This window comes from Peromyscus maniculatus, chromosome 8 (assembly GCF_049852395.1).
Source record: "Peromyscus maniculatus bairdii isolate BWxNUB_F1_BW_parent chromosome 8, HU_Pman_BW_mat_3.1, whole genome shotgun sequence".
Lineage (NCBI taxonomy): Eukaryota > Metazoa > Chordata > Mammalia > Rodentia > Cricetidae > Peromyscus > Peromyscus maniculatus.
In genome coordinates this window covers 33,765,307-33,784,404 of record NC_134859.1, presented here as the reverse complement: position 1 = coordinate 33,784,404, position 19,098 = coordinate 33,765,307, and the positions used below count along the sequence as shown (strand labels likewise).

Here is a 19,098-nt window from a genome sequence, read left to right as displayed (position 1 = left end):
ATTGTCTAATCCATGGCAAAGCAGATTTTCAGTTTTGTGTGCTTCCCCATACACTGGGGATTAAATTCAGGGCTTCATGCATATTTGACAGGTACCTTATCACTGAGCTACATTCTCAAATTTTGCATGCTTTTGAGTTTTGTATATGATGTGAAGTAAGGGTCTGGCTTTTTTTTTTTAACTTATAGAATTTTTGTGTATAACATTGTATCTGTGCCCAAGAAGGCCAGAAAAGGACATCATATTTTCTGAGACTAGAGCTTTTGATGGTTCTGAGCGACCTTGTGGGTGCTAGGAATTTAACCCAGGTCCTCTGGAAGAGCAGCCAGTGCTCTTATCCACTAAGCCATCTCACCAGCACCCCATCCTCATTCTTTCATATATGGCTATCCAGTTATACTTTTCCATTGTTTCTTAATTTTTTTCCCTGTCTCCTGCATCTCTATTTGGGGGCTCTAGTTACATATGCATTCCACTGTTAAAAGTTGTGCCAGATATTTCTGAAGTGCTGTGTTGTTTCAGAGAGAGAGAGAGAAAATGAATGTACGTATTTAGGTTTTTCTTGCCCTGCCTTCAAATACAGTAATTTTCTTCAGTGTCTAATCTGCTGTTAATTTCATCCCCCCCCAATTCTGAATAATGATGTCAGTAATCTTATTGCTACCTTTTGTAGTTTTGATTGAATTTTCTTCATAGATTTTTTTTTTTACTTTCCTGTTTGTTTATATGCTTTGTAATTTTTTCATTGGTGCCAGAAACTGAAAGCTTTTCTTTTTGGGGTGATGCATGTTTGATTATTCTTCCAACTAACCTTGGGCATTGTTGTTATGTGCAGTGAAGTTACTGGAAAGCAGTTTGACTCTTTTGAGGCTTTGCCTTAAGCTTTTCTAGGTGAGACCAGAGCAGTTATTAGTCTGAAGTTGAATTTTGATCATATGCCTTCTAAGTTGAAAGGATTTTGTTCTCCCATCAGTAGCTGGGAACAGTGTGGCCTTGGCCATTTGGGAGTTTCCTTCTCTGGCTCAGGCAGTTTTTCACATTTAGTGTTAATACCCAAGATCACTTTGTTTCTCTGTCCTGTTCCTTGAATTCTGACCACCACAGTGTCAGTGCTGTTGTCTCTAGAGCTCAGGAGATTACTCTGCTCTAGTTGTGATTGCCCCCACCCTCCTGTTTTGCAAATTCTGCCCAGGAAATACACTGAGACAACTGTAGAAGCCACCTATTTGTTTCCCATTCTTCCTGGGTTGGTGTCTGGTACATTGGTTTCGGGTAGGATAACAAATTGAGGCTTTATTAGCCTACCTTAATTAGAAGGTCTCAAGGTAGTCAGTTCTCTAAGGTTGGTGTATTTTCACTACATCTGTCTGTTTCATTCTCTCTCAGATTAATTCTGAAACATTATGGAGAAAGTTTTTTTTATGGATTGTAGAAACTATTGACCTTGTAATCACGTAGATTTAATACTGCATTGAAAGGGTAATGTAGTTTTAGTTACTAAGTACTGTGTCTGTTGCTTGACTTAGTATCTGAAATGTTTCTGGGCAGATATTTTCACTTGTGCATTAACAATACAGATTTTCTTTTTTCTCGTTTGTTTTTGTTTTTTGAGATGAGATCTCACTGTGTATACTAGGCTGGCCTGGAACTCCCAGAGGTATGCTTGCCTTTGACTCTCGAGTGTTAGAATTAAAGGCTTACACCACCACACCTGGCTTTACTGCCTAGAAGGCCGCACATGACAGATTCTGTTCTTTTATAGGATGCAGTTATCACTTGTAATTTGCCCCTAATCTCAACTAATTTGAGAATACCTTAGTTTTTTTTTTTTTAAGGCAGAATTCCTATTTTCTAGTTTATAGAATAAACAGTTTTTCAATTATTATTTGATTTTTGTCTTACATAAACTTATTTTTCACAGTATCCAGAATCTGGATTTAGCATTGCTTTGAATTATTCATATTTTCGTTTATCGTAGCTGAGATCATTTAAAGGATAATTTCTTTCCAGTGTGCTCTTAAAATGAAGATAGTCTCTAGTATTGACGTTTCACTCTAAAAATTTAAATTTTAGTTTCATTCTAATTGGAGTTATTTAGTGCATGTAGTGAATTGTTCTAAAATAGATAAAATCTTCCTTGTTAAGCCTTCTTAAACTTTTTTTAAATAGTAATTTAAATACCTAATTAAAACATCTGAATTGTATTTCATACATGGACCAAATTTTGGAGATCACTATATAATCCTTTCCTTTTTTTTCTGTCTTGCAGGCAAAGTAAGGAGCCTAAGCGCATCTTTGTGGTCACTAACTCACTTGACAGCTTTGCATCTGAGTGACAATTCATTGTCCTGTATCCCTTCAGAAATTGCCAAGCTTCACAATCTGGTATATCTGGACCTGTCCCATAACCAAATCCAGAGTTTACCGGCAGAACTCGGAAACATGGTATCACTCAGGTATGCAGACTCCGTATTGGACAATGCAGGACAATTTAGGTTCCCCCAAAACAAAAGCAGCATATGTCTTGTTAGGAAATAATGACATTTTATATTTAAAGAAAAGAATCATCATAACTGTATCTTTTATTGAAAGCTTTTTGGTAAGAATTGAATGTCCAATAATAAAAATTAAGTAGGCCCATTGCTTAGGTTTTTTGTTGTTATTGTTAATTGTTTTTTCTAAGACAGAGTTTCTAGTGTATCTCTAACTGTCCTCACTCTGTAGACCAGGCTGGCCTCAGACTCAGAGATCCACTTTTCTCTTTTCCTAGTGCTTTAAAGTGAGGGATTAAAGGTGTACACTACTACTTCTTGACATTACTTAGTTTTTTATTGCTGTGCTTTGTGTTATGTATTTTATTTTTGGACCAAATTTTTTTCTAACATAATTTTTTATTGATTCTTTGGAAATTTCACACCATGCATCCCAATCCCACTGACTTCCCAGTCCCTCCATATCCACCCCTCAACCCCTGTAGCATGCTCTCCCAAAAGACCCCCCCCCAAATTAATTAAAAACAACAACAACAAAAATCCCCACCTCCCTCCTCTATCTTTCCAGCACCTCTCCATTCATCCTAGTGGCGTTGTCCAGTCAGCCTCACCCACAAAATGTTCATTGCCATGAGTCAGTGGTCTGAACCAAAAAATCTTAAACACTGTAAAGCACTGGGTTATTTGTACTTGCCTGTGGCCAGCAGTTGGTGCCATGCCAACATCCTTAATGACACTAGTCCTCTACTAGTGTTATTAACAATGTTGCCCATAGTAGGAAAGCCTTGGCATGAACAAAGCTAGAATTAGTTACTGTGCTTAAAAGCCTTATAGTCTCATGGATAGAATTTGTAGCGATGCTGTTCCTTTGGGAATCTTACTTCGGCATTTGTAAATTATGTGATCTTGGACAGGTTTAAGGGCCTAAGGCCAGAGGTTAGAGATGTTGGGTGATGAGGAGTAAAAAACAGCTAACTCAGCTGTTTGAAACCTGGGACTTATGCAGGGACACTTGGCTCAATCTGGGAGGAGGGGACTGGACCTGCCTGGACTGAGTCTATCAGGTCGATCTCAGTCCTTGGGGGAGACCTTGCTCTCTCTGGAGGAGGTGGGAATGGGGCGCGGGCTGGGGGGAAGGGAAGGGGGAGAACAAGGGAATCTGTGGCTGTTATGTAGAACTGAATAGTATTATAAAATAAAATAAAATTTAAAAAAAAATGACAGGATATCAGAACTGGAAAAAACAAAGAAACAGCTAACTCTTCCCAGCTTTAATTTCTCAGCAAATCATAATTGCTGGGTGTTTTGTTTGTTTGCTTTTGTTTTTGTTTTTTAACCTTTGAAGGTCTACATACCTACAAAGCTGAACCCAGCGTACCTGCTCTTGCACAGTGGTTTCCATGACTTTTCTGCTATCTTCTAGTGTAAGAACTAAAGACCTTATGGATGTTTCTTTGTCTTTATCACTCTTACGCAAGCCTTTTTTTTTTTTTTTTTTTTTTTTGGCTTAGTTATTAAGTATTTACTATGACTATTTTTAATCCTTGGAAACAAACTGGTGTAGAGAACCTTTTACTCCATATAGTGTGTTTGGAAATAAGTAGGAACCAGTTACTCGGATCTTTTTTTTTTTTTTTTTTTTTTTTTTTTTTTTTTTTCCCCAGTTCTCAGAAGCAACCAAAATTTTTATTTAAAGTAACAGGATAGTAGAAGTCATTCTTTTCATCTAAAATCTGGTTAGTAAAACTTAATGCAGGAACTTGACAGTGTCTCCATTTGGTGTTGGAGTTTGGTTGCCTTTTTTCTTTAAAGATTCTTATGATGTTTGTATTGTGGTTATAAAAAACATTAAGCTTTTGTTTATAATTTTCACTTTTAAACTGAAATTTTTGTAAATTTGGATAACTATTAAAGGTTTGCAACTTTGCAACCATCATTAAGTTCATTAAACAGTCCTCATGGTAGCTGCATGTTAACTTCTTTTCTTATTGCTGTAACCAAATGCTTGAGCAGAAACAACTTAAAGGAGAAGCTATTTCATTTGACTGATGGTTTGAGGGGATGCAGTCCCATCATGATGGGAAAGACATGGTAGCAGAAATGCACAGCAGCTGATCACATTGCATCCACCATCAGGAAGTGAAGTTGAGACATCCCTAGCCCTGAGTGGTGGTACTATCCATATTGAGGCTGGGTCCTCCTCAGTTTAACCTCTCTGGAAGTACCCTCACAGATGCACCTTTGAGATCTGTCTCATGGGCTGTTTAATCCTTTCTGCTATCTTTAGCACGTATAGTAGAGCACACATGTGCCAGACTAGCACTGCTTTGCTACTTGCAAACTATGTTTCTAGCCTATAGATGTAAGTATTTGAGTTGAGAGTAATTTTATGTATCCATGGATTTAACAACTTTTAAAAATTGAAGCTTGTTGGGCTGTAGAGATTGTTCAGAGGTTAAGAGCACTGGCTGTTCTTCCAGAGGTCCTGAGTTCAATTCCCAGCAACCACATGGTGGCTCACAACCATCTGTAGTGAGATTTGGTGCCCTCTTCTGGCATGTAGGTATGCATGCAGGCAGAGCACTGCATACATAATAAATAAATAATTTTTTTTTAAGTGAAGCTTGTATCATACTTTGTTCTTGTTTCTTCTTTCTTAGGTTTTTTTTTTGTTTTTTTTTTTCTCTGTATATTACCAAAGGTTTGGTCTGTGGCAGTTTTGTTTAACTACATAGGAAGGCCAAGGCTAGGTAATGGAATATAATGCATAAAACTTTGTCATTTTTAGGTACATACTTTCCTAGAAATAACATTGTTGATTAAAAAATAACATTGCTGTTAAGGTTAAGATTACTATGTCTTCTGACTTCCTGGAAATTTTGTATCAACAGGGAGCTCCGTTTAAATTACAACCAGTTACGAGTTCTACCTTTTGAGCTGGGAAAACTGTTTCGGTTGCAGACTTTAAGCCTGAAAGGTAAGATTTCTTTTTTTTTTTCTTTACAGTTTCAAAAGAGCTGTAAGAGTTCTTACTAGGGGATGCTTTGGCAGGCAGTGCTGTTACCTCATGCTCTGTTGCTGTAGCTCTGCTGTAGTAGTTCTCTGTTCCTCTGACTATTCATTCACCTCCAGGCTGGCTGGCTTTGTATTCTTAGCTACTCTTGACCTGTCTGTTTCTTAGCTTCTGTCTTGATGATACATTACTTACACCATGCTTTCTCATCATATCATAAATAGCTTTTCCCTTACATTCTAATCAGTGCAGCTTCCCATAAAGTAAGAAAGAAAATTTTTCCAGTAAATAGAAATTTTTGATTTGGTCCTGGTACAAAAAATTATGCTTTTGAGGGTTTCTTTTTTTAAAAGTTGATTTATGGATAGTTAATTAGTGTTGGAAGTGGAGAAGAGAGCACAAATAATGCAATAGGGCCCACTGTGAAATGTTGTAAGTCAAAAAGAGTCAGAGTCATATTTTTACAGTGTGTCAAGACATGGGCATGTTTTATAATGTAATTGGTTCTTCACCAGTCTGGGCAGGTGTGGACAGGCTGTCTCCTAAAGGAAGACTTCTGAATAAAGTCTCTAAGAGTTGCATTCATATTTCTAAAAGATAGTTACAGAATCAGGTATATAGTCTTATATGTCTCTTTGGTATATCATAAAAACTGTTCAAGAAGTAAATAAAAAATAAAAATACAAACTTGTATATATATATAGTTTTTAGCAGCCATCAACTTTGCAGAAGGTTCAAGTCCATTTCGTGTCAGAGAAAGCTTCTGTTGTATATTCTTCCAGTTCACAGTTGATACAGACTACTTCTATATTAACATTAACCTATTAATCATCTTTTTGAGGCTGGAGAGATAGATGATTTAGCGGTTAAGAGCACTGGCTGCTCTTTCAGAAGACCCGGGTTCAATTTCCAGCACCTACATGGTGGTTTACAACCATCTGTAACTCCAGTTTCAGGGGATCCTGCTCCTTTCTTCTGGCCTCCAAAGGCATAGGCATGCCCATGATGCACAGACATACATACAGGCAAAACACCCATACCCATAAAACAAATAAGTCTTTAAAAAAAGAAAATTAAAAACTACAAATTTTTTTATATAAAAATTTCAAAAGTAATATTTTTATTTTGGTAAGTTTTTAGCAACTGTAATGTAACTGTTGTAATATGCTAATTTTTTGTGGTAGTCGGTGATTATTTTGATAAATTTTTCTAAGTTTGAGACACTGTATTATCTTAATTTACCTACTTAAAATTTCCTCAGGAAATCCACTTACCCAAGATATATTGAACCTCTGTCTGGAGCCAGATGGAACAAGAAGGCTACTGAATTACTTGCTCGATAATTTGTCAGGTACTGCAAAAAGAAGTAAGTGACTGTTGGTTTAGACTTTTATTAGGAAGACGTGTAAGAATATCACTTAATTATTATTATTATTATTTTTTATATATATATATATATACCCAGTTTCAACAGAACAACCACCTCCAAGATCTTGGATCATGTTACAAGAACCAGACAGAACAAGGCCAACAGGTTGGTAGCCCTATTTTCTAACTATTAATGTGATCAGCTCTTGATAAATCTGAAAATGTTGTCATGATTCAGATTTTTGAACAACATTGAAGCAGTATTGTTACAGGTTGCTTTAGTTTGGGAAATAATGATAAAGATTTAATTCTGTAAAGCATTGCTTCTCGGCCAGGAGTAGTTTTATCTCCAGGGGACATGTATCAATTTTGACAATTCTGATTGTTAAAAATGGGAGAAATACTGCAGCAACCTAGGGATTGAAGTCAGGGACACAGCTAAATACCCTACAGCTCCTGGCCTAGTCAGCCCCTGCTAGCCCCACGGAATGTCGGTACTGCCACTGTTGAGTACCTGACCTGTTGCATCAGATTTTCTGAACAAATACACTAAAATCTTTCCTCATTAGAGCTTTCCATGTGCTGATGTGTTCTAAAGGTACTTGATATTAGCAAAATTATAAGATAGCTTTTTTTACTTGAGAGGAATTGAACTAGTGGCCTCTGATCTATTTTTAACCTAAGTTTTATGAGAATGATTTAGTTCTCAGGGTATTTTTTAACAGGATTTGGCTGATGATGTACCTGTTTTCTGCATGAATTAACACAGGCTACCTTGTTTCATGTTACTTTGCCTTATTTTGCTTCATAGATAATTAAAATGTGCTGTGGGTTTTGTTGCAACCCTATGTCAATATAATCTACCATTGCCATTTTTCCTGTAGCTCAGACAATATATTTTTTAGCAATAAAATATTTCTTAGTCTGTGTGTTTAAGACAGTGCTCTTCTATAGATTATAATGAAAAACTTTTTTTGTGCTCCAGGAAACCAACCTTTGCTTTGATGCAGTACTCAATATTTTAGTGTTCTGGAGCCATATTCACAGTCCATGTTCAAGTTAGTCTGTAGTTGCTCTATAAGAAAAAGAAAGTTGGGCAGCCTGTTAAGGAAACGGCACGTCAAGTTTCCACATCCTACATTAACAGTTGGTGGCATAGAAAAAATAAGGAGTCTTGGTTTATGGACTCCAGAACCTGTCTTTGTGCTTCTGTAGATACAAGCACACTGTATCCTAATTGGTTCATTTATCTGTCCTTCCAGTACTTATTTTTTTCTTTCTGTTTCCACAGCTGGCATAGAGTAATAGCTTTTCAGTAACTATAAGTTGAAGTCAGACTTAACATAGTGAGGATTATTACTGAAATAATTATGGCTGTTGGTTTTTTTTCTGCCGTGTGTGAATCAGTTATCTTTCTTACAGCCTTGTTTTCTGTCATGTGCTATAATGTTCTTTGTGATAAATATGCGACCCGGCAGTTATACGGCTACTGTCCATCGTGGGCACTAAATTGGGACTACAGGAAAAAGGCCATTATTCAAGAAATCTTGAGCTGCAATGCTGATATTATAAGTCTTCAGGTAAGTCATGCAAAAGACTCTTTCAAATTGTGTGATCCTTCAAACCAGAACAAACCAAGAAGCAATTATACTAGAATATATTATGCTAATATATTTGAAATCGTAGTTTCAGCAGCTCTTAAAATTCTGGTCTTTTCTGGTTTAGGTGAATTCTGAGAACAGTAACTGTCTTGCTTTGCAACCCTGTGCTGTCAAATAAAGCAAAACGGGTTCAATTAAGCTTTAAAAATTGGCAGTACCTTTTCTTCTTCCTCTAGTGTCCCTGTGGACTGCATTGGAATTGGGTGGCAAAGTTACTAAAATTGTGGCATTATCTGGATGTAGTCTTATTTTACCAGAACTGTTACTAGAAAAGTTAGGGTGAAATGGAAAAAGATTGGACTGTCTGCACAGTAACCTAAGTTTTTTTTTTTGTTTGTTTGTTTAAGCACAACTCTCATAATAACTTACACAGTTTTGGTTAATTTGTTTCTCTTCATGGGTCTAGAATTAAAATATGTGACAGTTGTGATTCCTTCTTGTATGGTTCTTGTTCCATCAGTTCTAAGACAAATCTACATGTGTAGGTATACATGTCTTTCATTTGCACCTAAACTACAAAGAACTGACATTGACGACTGGTGCAATAAAGTTTTCTGATTGGTTTTAGATAAATTATATTCTGAAGATACTCTGTTCTTTAATCTATAGCTTGGGCTGTAGAAAAAAATATTTCAGGCTATACACATGGGTTAATGTATTGGACAGATTTTTGTCTTTGAAGTAATTTTGCTGGTTATGATTTTTCAGGAGGTCGAAACAGAGCAGTATTACAGTTTTTTTCTGGTAGAACTGAAAGAACGTGGCTATAATGGATTCTTTAGTCCTAAGTCTAGAGCTAGGACAATGTCGGAACAAGAAAGAAAGCATGTTGATGGCTGTGCAATATTCTTCAAGACAGAAAAGTAAGCCTATCCGATTATTATTATTATTATTATTATTATTATTATTATTATTATTTGTAAAGAGATAATGTCTTCAGTATTTGCAGGGCGGGATCAAGGATGTAGCAATTAATTGGTAAATAAGAGAATGAAGTGCTATGTTATTCAAGAAAACGCAACTATTTAAAGTTTAAAGGGTCTTGTTTTTGTTTGAAATAACTTGTTTTGTGGGCATGCTGAAAGTGCTGCAGTTTCTTTGAGTTGTCTTACTAGGGTTTTAATTCCAGCTGCTGATTGAAATATTATATAGGTAACATTTCCTCTAGAAAACCTATGCTTTGGAAGATAATTGTTTAAAAATTATGAAATGAAATATTCCAGCACTAATGGTAAAGGTGATTGACTATACTATATTATGTTGTAAAGGTATTTCCAGTTTTGTTTTTTTGTTTGTTTGTTTTTTGTAGCAAGAACAGACTAAAGACAACTTTAAGGTCTGGCGGTATATATCTGTGTTTAGGTTCAGGGGATATACATCAATGATAGGGAATTTGCCTAACATGCACAAGACCCTGAGTTCGAGCCTCAGTACCACAGAAACAAGCCAAGTTAGACTAGAAACAACCTTAAATGAATTTAGGGAGCTTGGTACCATAAGATTGCCCATAGTATAATTGAACTGACTTTATTTGGTAGCGAAGTTTGGGAGAAACTAATGTCTTGTAATCCCAATTATGTGTGTGCTTTGTTTCAGATTTACTTTGGTTCAGAAACACACTGTTGAATTTAACCAGTTAGCAATGGCGAATTCAGAAGGGTCTGAAGCTATGCTGAACAGAGTCATGACGAAAGATAACATTGGAGTTGCAGTACTGCTAGAACTTCGAAAGGAATTGATTGAAATGTCATGTGAGTAAAATCGACAACCCCATTTCCCCCAAATTTAATAGTTCTGATTAGATGGCTTCAAAACAGATATATCTCACTGTGTGTTCAATGGTCTGGTCTAACATGTAGAGAAATTCAGTGAGTATTTTTCTTTTCTAAAATATCAAGACATCTTTTTTTTGTACCGCAAAGATAAAGAGAAATCATGGCCCAGAAAAGTTATTGTCTTGAGAAGGCATAAAGAAGCCGGGTGGTGGTGGCGGCCGCACGCGTCTTTAATCCCAGCACTCGGGAGGCAGAGCCAGGTGAATCTCTGTGAGTTCCAGGCCATCCTGGTCTACAGAGCGAGATCTAGGATAGGCACCAAAACTACACAGAGAAACCCTGTCTCAACCCCCCCCCCAAAAAAAAGGCATAAAGATAAAAAGATATTTTTCAGACATTGAGGTAAATAGTAAGTGAAATAAATGCTCAGGGATAAGAATTCTATATCGCTTCCATGATTTCTTGTCAGCAAGGGTGTTTGGTAAAGCTGACTTTTTATGTCAGTCTTCCTGACTGGTCTTGAGTGACAACTTTTTAAAAATTAAGAAAATACAAATAGTGACTTGGATGCTGAGAACTGAACTTCTATAACTTGTGGAATTTGGGATATTTAATGTAAAGATAAAACTTAGTGACTGGGGATTGTGTCTCAGTGGTAGTACTTGTTGAGTATGCACAAAGCTGGGACTCAGTCTCTAATTCTGCAAAAACAAAACAAAAACCCCAAGAGCCAAAGAATTAATAACTGCTAAATACTATATGTCTAAGAGAATTTAGATTCAAATATGAGAGATTTGATTTTGGATACCTTAAAAACAACTGTCTTGGGCCATCTCTGTCCAAGTAGGCTTTACTGCTGCTGGAACTATCAAATAGATTTAGAGATAGAATTCTTGGGATTCAGTGATTTGGTAGGAAATCACTAGATACATCTTAGATTCTTTTGAGAAATTTTACTTGCTTTCAGATGCTGTAAGAAGCTGTAGACTGATGCAGAGTTTGTCTGTTTTGTTTTTACCTAATATAGCTGGAAAACCACATCTGGGAACAGAAAAACAACTTATTCTTGTGGCTAATGCTCACATGCATTGGGACCCTGAATATTCGGATGTGAAGTTGGTACAAACTATGATGTTCCTCTCGGAAGTAAAGAATATTATTGATAAAGCCTCTCGGACCCTGAAATCCAGTGTATTGGGAGAATGTGGAACTATTCCGCTTGTGTTATGTGCAGATCTGAATTCTTTGCCAGACTCTGGTGAGAAAAGTAATATTTTATGTGAATAGGTGCCTTTTGACTTTACAAGTTTTTCTTTGTTTTATTAAAATCTTAGTATAAGTGCACATATACTAAGCACTTTCACAAGTACATGGGTATCAAAGATCAACTTTATGGAGTTGATTCTCCCCTTCTACCATTACCTACCTGGGTTCTGAATATAGAACTCAGGTAATCAGGCTTTTAGGACAAGTCCCTTCACCTGCTGAGGCATCTCACCAGCCCTGTAATGTATGTTTTTATAATCCAGAATTAGGCTAAAGGAAAATTCATTTTGTAGCGGCAGCTATGAACAGGGTTTACGTTTTTTTTTTTAAGATGGTCAAGGGGGAAAGAGTGTAGAAACCTCGGGCGGTGATGGTAGATACTGCTCATTCTTTCTGTGTGTATCCCCTTCCCTGATTCTTCACCTTGCTTCTTTGAGGCTGGATCTTCGACTCAAGAACTCCTCTCTCCTGAATAGATAGAACCACAGGACACATGTCACCATACCCCCAGCTCCAGGCCGATAACTTGAAATAACTTGTTAAAAACACAGTTTTGTTTAGGTGTTTTTTTTTTTTTTTTTAAACCCTAAGACATTTGTAATAAGGCTCTAAAAAGCTGTTAAGATAACTTCTTTGGGATTCCAGCCTGTGATAAAATATGATCACAGTTAAATTTGACCAACAATATATTAGAGAATCCCAAATTTTGTTTCTTCTGGTAACTTTTATAAAAAGTACCAAGTATATTTGAGGTAGAAATTAAGACCTTTTTATCACACAGATGTGGTGATCATAAAAAAGCAATGCTCTTGATTTTTGTCATGTAGAAAGATTTAGAAAGCCTGATCTTAAATACTTTTCTGTGGATAATATAGAGAATCAACCAGATCCCTTTCAGTAGCAAACTCAGACCATCCACATATGTTCCAGCTCTTTGATTGTACTCTTATCACACAGTGCTTTTGGACTATGTGTGACTGTACACCACCATGTTGATAGTTGGTGAATTTGATACTACATTATTGATATCACAGTAGATAGAGCCATGAAGAAGAAACTTAAAATTTGTTTTCAGGGCAACAAAAAGTCCCTGAGATAGCTTATTCTTTAGCCCCAGGCCATCACGCTGTCTGGGGATCCATCACTGCTGCTGAACAGCTGAGGATTCTCTGACAACTTCTCCACATCTGTTCTGCCCTCTAGCTGCAAAGTATCGGAGGGATGGGGAGGATTCCTAATAGCATTGTGGGGAAATGTCTAATCTTGCTAAGTAATATAAAAAAAAATTAAAATATGTTTGTAGAGCCTACCTTATGGTTAAGAATTTAAGAAATAGTTAAGTTGCTCTCTCACTTGATGGCATTCTGTTCCATAGTTTGGTAGTATGATAAGATAATGCATAAAACCCAAAAGAGGGTTGCATAGCCCTGTAGATAATTTGGGATATGAAGAAACCTGCATACTATTTTGATTGATTGTGATAAATCTTTTTTTAAAAGTGGAAATAATCTGAAGTTTAGCAGGCATATTCTAGCCATCTGTTTGTATAACCATTGAAGGATTTGAGAAGACACATCTATTTGTCAGGTAGTTTTAAACGAACAAAAATGTAAAATGTTTGGGTGCTGTAATTACATAAAAATTAATTTGGGCCAATTATGACTAATTAAGAAAAATATTTTAGAGAATAAGAACTTGTGTTGTGTGGCTTTTTGAACTATTACATGCTCTTTTAAAATTATATTGTTTGTTGTATAGTATGCTTGACAAATAGAAGTGCATTTCTGTCTCTTCAGGTGTTGTCGAGTACTTGAGCACTGGTGGAGTAGAAACCAATCACAAAGACTTTAAGGAACTGAGATACAATGAAAGTCTTACAAACTTCAGCTGTAATGGGAAGAATGGTATGACCAATGGAAGGATCACTCATGGTTTCAAGTTAAAGAGTGCCTATGAGAATGGCCTGATGCCTTACACGAATTACACATTTGATTTCAAGGTATGTCTTGAGATTGATAAGCTTTCAAAACCTTATTTTTATTAGCAGGTCTTGTAAACTTCTTAAGTCTTAAATACCAGTGTGTGTTCTCTGGCTGGAACTGAGTAGCCTTTAACTTACTGGCCGAAGTGGTCATTGCTCTTCCTTTCGTAGACAACTACATGATTGCTGTTAGTTTTTCTAGATAACCTAGCAGAGTGTAAAGATATATTTCATTTGTTTGACTCTGTAAAGGTGCATTGCTGTTTCACTTTGCCTGCCTATGTCATCTGATTGGCCTAATAAAAAGCTGAACAACCAATAGTTAGGTAGAGGAGGGATTGGCGGGGCTGGCAGAGAGAACAAGTAGGAGGGGGAATATAGGTTCAAGGGAGAAGAAAAGAGAGGGAGAGCCAGCGGCCAGCCAGGAAAGCAGGAAGAATGGGACATACAGAATGAAAGAAAGGTAAAAAGTCCCGAGGCAAAACATAGATAAAGAGAAACAGGTTAAATTAAGTTATAAGAGCTAGCTAGAAATAAGCACAAGCTAAGGCCAAGCATTCAGAGCTAATAAGTCTCCATGTCATGATTTGGGGGCTGGCAATCTGAGAAAACCTGCTGCAACTGGTTGATTCTGCTGGGTTTGAATTGGGTGGGGTTGTTTGTTTTCTGTTTTTCTTAATGTGGCGCTGGGGGTTACACATACTACTGTTTTCGTCAAGCTAGCAAATTGCTTCTAAGGATATATCTTGAAAACACTTGTGATTTTCTTGTTTTCTTGCTTAGGCCATAATCCTTTTTGTTTTTTGTTTTTTCAGGGTATAATTGACTACATCTTCTATTCTAAACCTCAGCTGAATACTTTAGCCATCCTGGGACCTCTGGACCACCATTGGCTAGTTGAAAATAATATCAGCGGCTGCCCACATCCACTTATTCCCTCCGACCACTTCTCACTTTTTGCACAATTGGAGCTCTTACTGCCTCTCCTGCCACAAGTTAATGGCATTCACCTTCCTGGCAGGAGGTAGTCAAGTACTTTCAGAGGACCTCAGATTTCCTTGTAAACTCAAGAAAACCTGAATATAGGGGAGTGAGTGTGGCCACTAGGGATTTTTCCTCAATGATCATTTGATTTTTCAGTCTGATTATTTGATAAAGGATATAGTATGAAAGCCAGGTGCTAGCAACAGACAAATTCTGAGCCCAGTATGCTTTATATACTGCTAGACAGGGACTGGTGTGTTTACACCTATCTTTTAATTTGTTACCAGTAATTTTCCTGTTTCTTCTCTCCAATGTATATTGTCATGCCTTGAAATAGGAAGATGTGTGAGCAGTGTACTGTTTGCACAGAAATCACAGCACTGTTTTCTAAGGCCAGTAGTCACATCAGAGACCACTCTTCCAGACTTTACTCCTCTTTTTTTTTTTTCAGACTTCTTTGTAAAATGTAGAATTTGAATTTAGCCTTTATGGTTGTATATGATCCGCAGAAGACCTGATTTATGAAATTTTGTACTAAATAGAAAAAAACAAATTTGAAAACAATTGTAAGCTAAGGGTTTTTTTTTTTTGTTTTGTTTTGTTTTGTTTTTTAACCTGTGTCCTATGTTCTGAAGGCCAGCTGGTAACAAAGTTGCAACAGACTTTCTCTGCAGTGATTTGCACTGTTGGGGTTTTGTTAGCCCTTTTGTACTACTTTGTTTTTAAATTGAGAACATTACTCTTTAAATGTAAGTTTGCTTAGACCTTGGGATATTTTCTTGGACCAGAGGCAACTTATGTATGAATTCCTGAATTTCTATGGAAACTTTCTACCAGGACAGATAAGCTGATCTATAAGCATTTATGGAATATGATAGTTGACATATGTACATTCTGGTATTTTTAAATCTTTAACTTTTTAAGTTAAAAAATTACAGCTGTTTAGGTACAGCTTCTAAGTCTTTTCTGAGACATTTTCTTTTCTGTCTCCACTGTGCCTGCCTAAATTCGTTCTCACCAAGCACTGCCTGTGCATGCAGAGAAAATCTGTGCATCTTTTATATTTTTTAAAAACTAACATTTGTGAGACTTTTATGAAAATGCTTTTGTATGAGCTGTGGCTTTTCCTCGTTGTGAAGCGTTGGATAGCACATTCTGGAACACGTTCTTGGGTCCTTGGGTCTTTGCTCACAGACCCAAGCACTGCTTCTTGGTGCCATTGCACCCAGAGTACCACTATCATGTGTATTCCTTATTTTCTTATGTTTTTAAAAAAATCATTCCTTTTTTAAAAGAAGAGTAATTTTCTGTTTATGAAGCAGTATAAATTAGATTCATTTTCCAAACAGGTTCCCTAAGACAATTGTTCGGATCATTTTTAAAGTGACTAAGGAATTTTAGTATGTCAACCAAGATGAAAGTTATACTGTACCCTATATTTTGCCCATAGTGCCATTAGTAGATTAGAAATTAAAGTCACCTTTAACTTTACAAAGTTAACTTGTATATGTTCTGTTCTCAGTCGTTGGTTCTCTCAAAATCAGATGAATTCAGAGGGAACCTGTCTGGCTGCTTTTGTTTCAACTGCAGGCAGTGGAGCAGAAGGACGCCGCGTGGCACTAGAATGAACTGTTGAAGTAGTAACAGTTTTATACAGAGACTGAGCCATTTTGGATGACTCAAAATTTTATGAGAAAACATTTAATTGCTTATGCTGTTTTTAAGAGGAAATAAAATTACATACTGTTTAAATAAATGAATTTTTTTTTTAAGAAATTCTGTAAAAGGTCTTGATCTTGAATCTGTCTTGGACCTTGTTTTTCCTTTCAGGTTTTTGTTTTGTTTTGTTTGTGTTTAATCTTAATTATGAAGGTGGGTTTGTTTGTTTGTTTGTTTGTGGGTTTTCTCTTTGTTCAAGTTATGTTGGCACCAAACACATCCAGTTTGTAATCAACACTGGTGTAGAACCAGTACATAACTTCTAATGACTTTTTGTTTCTTCTCTGTATGTCTGTCTCTCTGTCTTGTAAAGTGTGAATATAAGATGTGTTTGACTTGATTTTCATAAACACTGTGTTGGTAGTGTGCATCATGACAATTTCCGGTGAGGAGGAACTGGAGCTGGTTGGACTGATGGGACTGAGGAAGCCACTTTCCCTGTGACCTGCTTAGAGAACCACAGGTCCAGAGAGCGTGGGGTGAGGAGCCAAGAGGAGCACTTACTCATTTTTGCATTTGTTAGTGGAAGATGTATTCTTTCCATGGATGCTGGAACTAGAGTGCACTTGTTAGATGCTAAAGGTTTGAGCTTTACACAAAACGTTTCATTTGTATTCATTACTGTCTACAATATATTTGCATTTGAGGGCAGCATAGTAAAATATAATTGCCTATTATGTCTTGAAGTACTTGTTTTGCCTCTTTTGGGCATAATGCATTCTGTGGGTCATTTGGACATCTCCACCTTGTTTAGATATCACTGATAAGTTGACCGAGAGTGTAGATTTACAAGTATAACCTTCAAAAGAAAAATATTTTGAATCTATAGAGAATAAATGTTCACACCAAAATAGACTGATACTTTTGTTAAGCAAGGTTTTATGTTTTAAATGCTTTGTGTCCAAAATAACTTCCAAGAACCTATACTCCTTAAAATGCATAAAACTAGTCTGTTTTCATAATGTAGATTATTTTTGAAAAATTCTGTAATAAATATATGTAATGTTTTGCTATAATGTAATTTCAGTGTTCTTGCTGATAAATACATCTTAGTGTTTTACAAAATGTTTGGAATATGTTTCCTGTTCTAAAGATGAGAAGATTGGAGGCACTCAAATCCTTGTAAAACTTTTGAAGCACAGTTTACAGTATTGGTAATTATTTATGCTTTGAGAATTTAAATGTTCATTGAAATTAATTTATGGCATAGTATAAATTGAAGTTGTAGAAGTAAATTGTTGCTGCAACTTTAATAATCCCAGAACACAGGCAGAAGAACATCTCCAAGAAATTTGTTTTTGTTTGTACTTTCATTTGATTTGGTGACAACCAGGAAAGCTTATTTTGTATTAGCACTTTGAAACCTAAAGACATAATTAAATTGGGTAGAATGCACTTCTAAATCTTTAAATTATAGTTGAAACCTCTAAGATTCCATTTTCCAAAATCTTTCATGGTTTAGAGTTCCACTTTTTCACTATTTAAACTACAGAACTCATTTTCATCATGACTTTTAAGTTTGGTGGTCATGTCATAGGACAAAGCCAACCCAGGCAATACAATTAGGAGTTTGTCTTGGGATGAGTCATTCACAATATCCAGTACAGGTGTTGCAGATAATTCAGAGGACATAAGCAGGTGTCCTCCAACCGTAAACAGTATTTTAAGATGTTCTCTTTGTTCCTTTTGGTTACATAAACCTTAAAAACTGGTATGTTGATGTAGTGTCTAAAATAGAGTAGTCTTTATCCACAGTACATTATATTGTGTAATGCACTGGACTAACTCTTGTTTACCATTCATGTAACAAAACCCAGCACACTATCTGCACTAAGCTCAAGAATGTCACATCTGTGTAGGCAGCTCTTTGATATGGGTGATTGAGAAGCTGAATTTACACCATATAGACTTGTGGTAACAAGGGCTTTTATTGTTCTTTTCAGTGGAATCTTCTTGGTCAAATTGTAACTAGCTAGTATTATATTTATATACAGGGTCTCTTTTCCTTACCGATGTATTTTCCTACTCATAGCCAACCAATAAATTCAATATCTGTTTCAAATATTTAAAAAGTGTAATTTGTACAGCTGTAGCACTGAGGCTTCAAAGCAGGTATTAATCAGGAGACTGCGCATTACAGTTCAGAGTCCTCTGGGGCAGGTTATAGCTCACCATTACAGGGGAGGAGTGAGTGGGGAGAGGGCATGGTACAGTGAAATGGTGGGATCACCTTTTCTCATTGGCTGTGTTCTTTGTGACACTGACCTTTGCCAAAGTTCAGTTTTATATTTAGGTTACAGGTGGTCCTTTTGCATTTAGGGTTGTTGTTATTATCATATACCTCATGATATAAAATAAAATGGGCTCATGTTATGGAAGGACGTTGATGCATATTTTAAATAAACACTTGAGTACAGTAGTAGACATTGTGTTGGGGTTATAATATTTATTAAAGATCTTATTGTTACATCTCTAAATTTTACTGCATGTATAACCTGTAAACAATTTGATTTCCCAAGTTTTCATATGTGGGCTTAGAGTTTAAAAACAAAACATTGATTTACTTTTCAGAAATTACACAATTCTATTTCCATACTTAAGAGGCTTGAGGCAAGACAATCATGGGTTCTAGTCTTCCATCTTAAAAAAGATGAAGTAAGAAGTACTTCCATAAACTTTATGTAAATGCTGAAAAAAATGTTTAAAATCAGAAGACTGAAGAGAAACCATTAGGATCTTAGAGTAAGCATATGCCGCATAAACCTGATGTCTAATATTTGCTAAAATAAGTGTAAAAGTTAAGTATATTTTATTCATTCTAATCAGTGGGCTTTTTTGG

General features: G+C 36.2%; 1 protein-coding gene across 2 annotated transcripts in view; it reads left to right on the top strand.

Moving 5' to 3' along the window:
* Cnot6 (CCR4-NOT transcription complex subunit 6) overlaps positions 1–18,331 on the top strand; it is a 49,112-nt gene extending 30,781 nt beyond the window's left edge. Inside the window, exons 3-12 of one of the 2 annotated variants that reach the window (XM_006987103.4) lie at positions 2,270–2,456; positions 5,384–5,469; positions 6,767–6,856; positions 6,971–7,039; positions 8,296–8,453; positions 9,243–9,397; positions 10,131–10,285; positions 11,337–11,567; positions 13,372–13,574; positions 14,372–18,331. In XM_006987103.4, coding sequence (XP_006987165.1) covers positions 2,270–2,456; positions 5,384–5,469; positions 6,767–6,856; positions 6,971–7,039; positions 8,296–8,453; positions 9,243–9,397; positions 10,131–10,285; positions 11,337–11,567; positions 13,372–13,574; positions 14,372–14,584 — 1,547 coding nt within the window. In that variant the 3' untranslated portion in view covers positions 14,585–18,331. Of the gene's footprint in view, positions 1–2,269; positions 2,457–5,383; positions 5,470–6,766; positions 6,872–6,970; positions 7,040–8,295; positions 8,454–9,242; positions 9,398–10,130; positions 10,286–11,336; positions 11,568–13,371; positions 13,575–14,371 lie in introns of both variants that reach the window. The other variant, XM_006987102.4, reaches the window with a different exon arrangement.
* Positions 18,332–19,098: the final 767 nt, after the last annotated feature.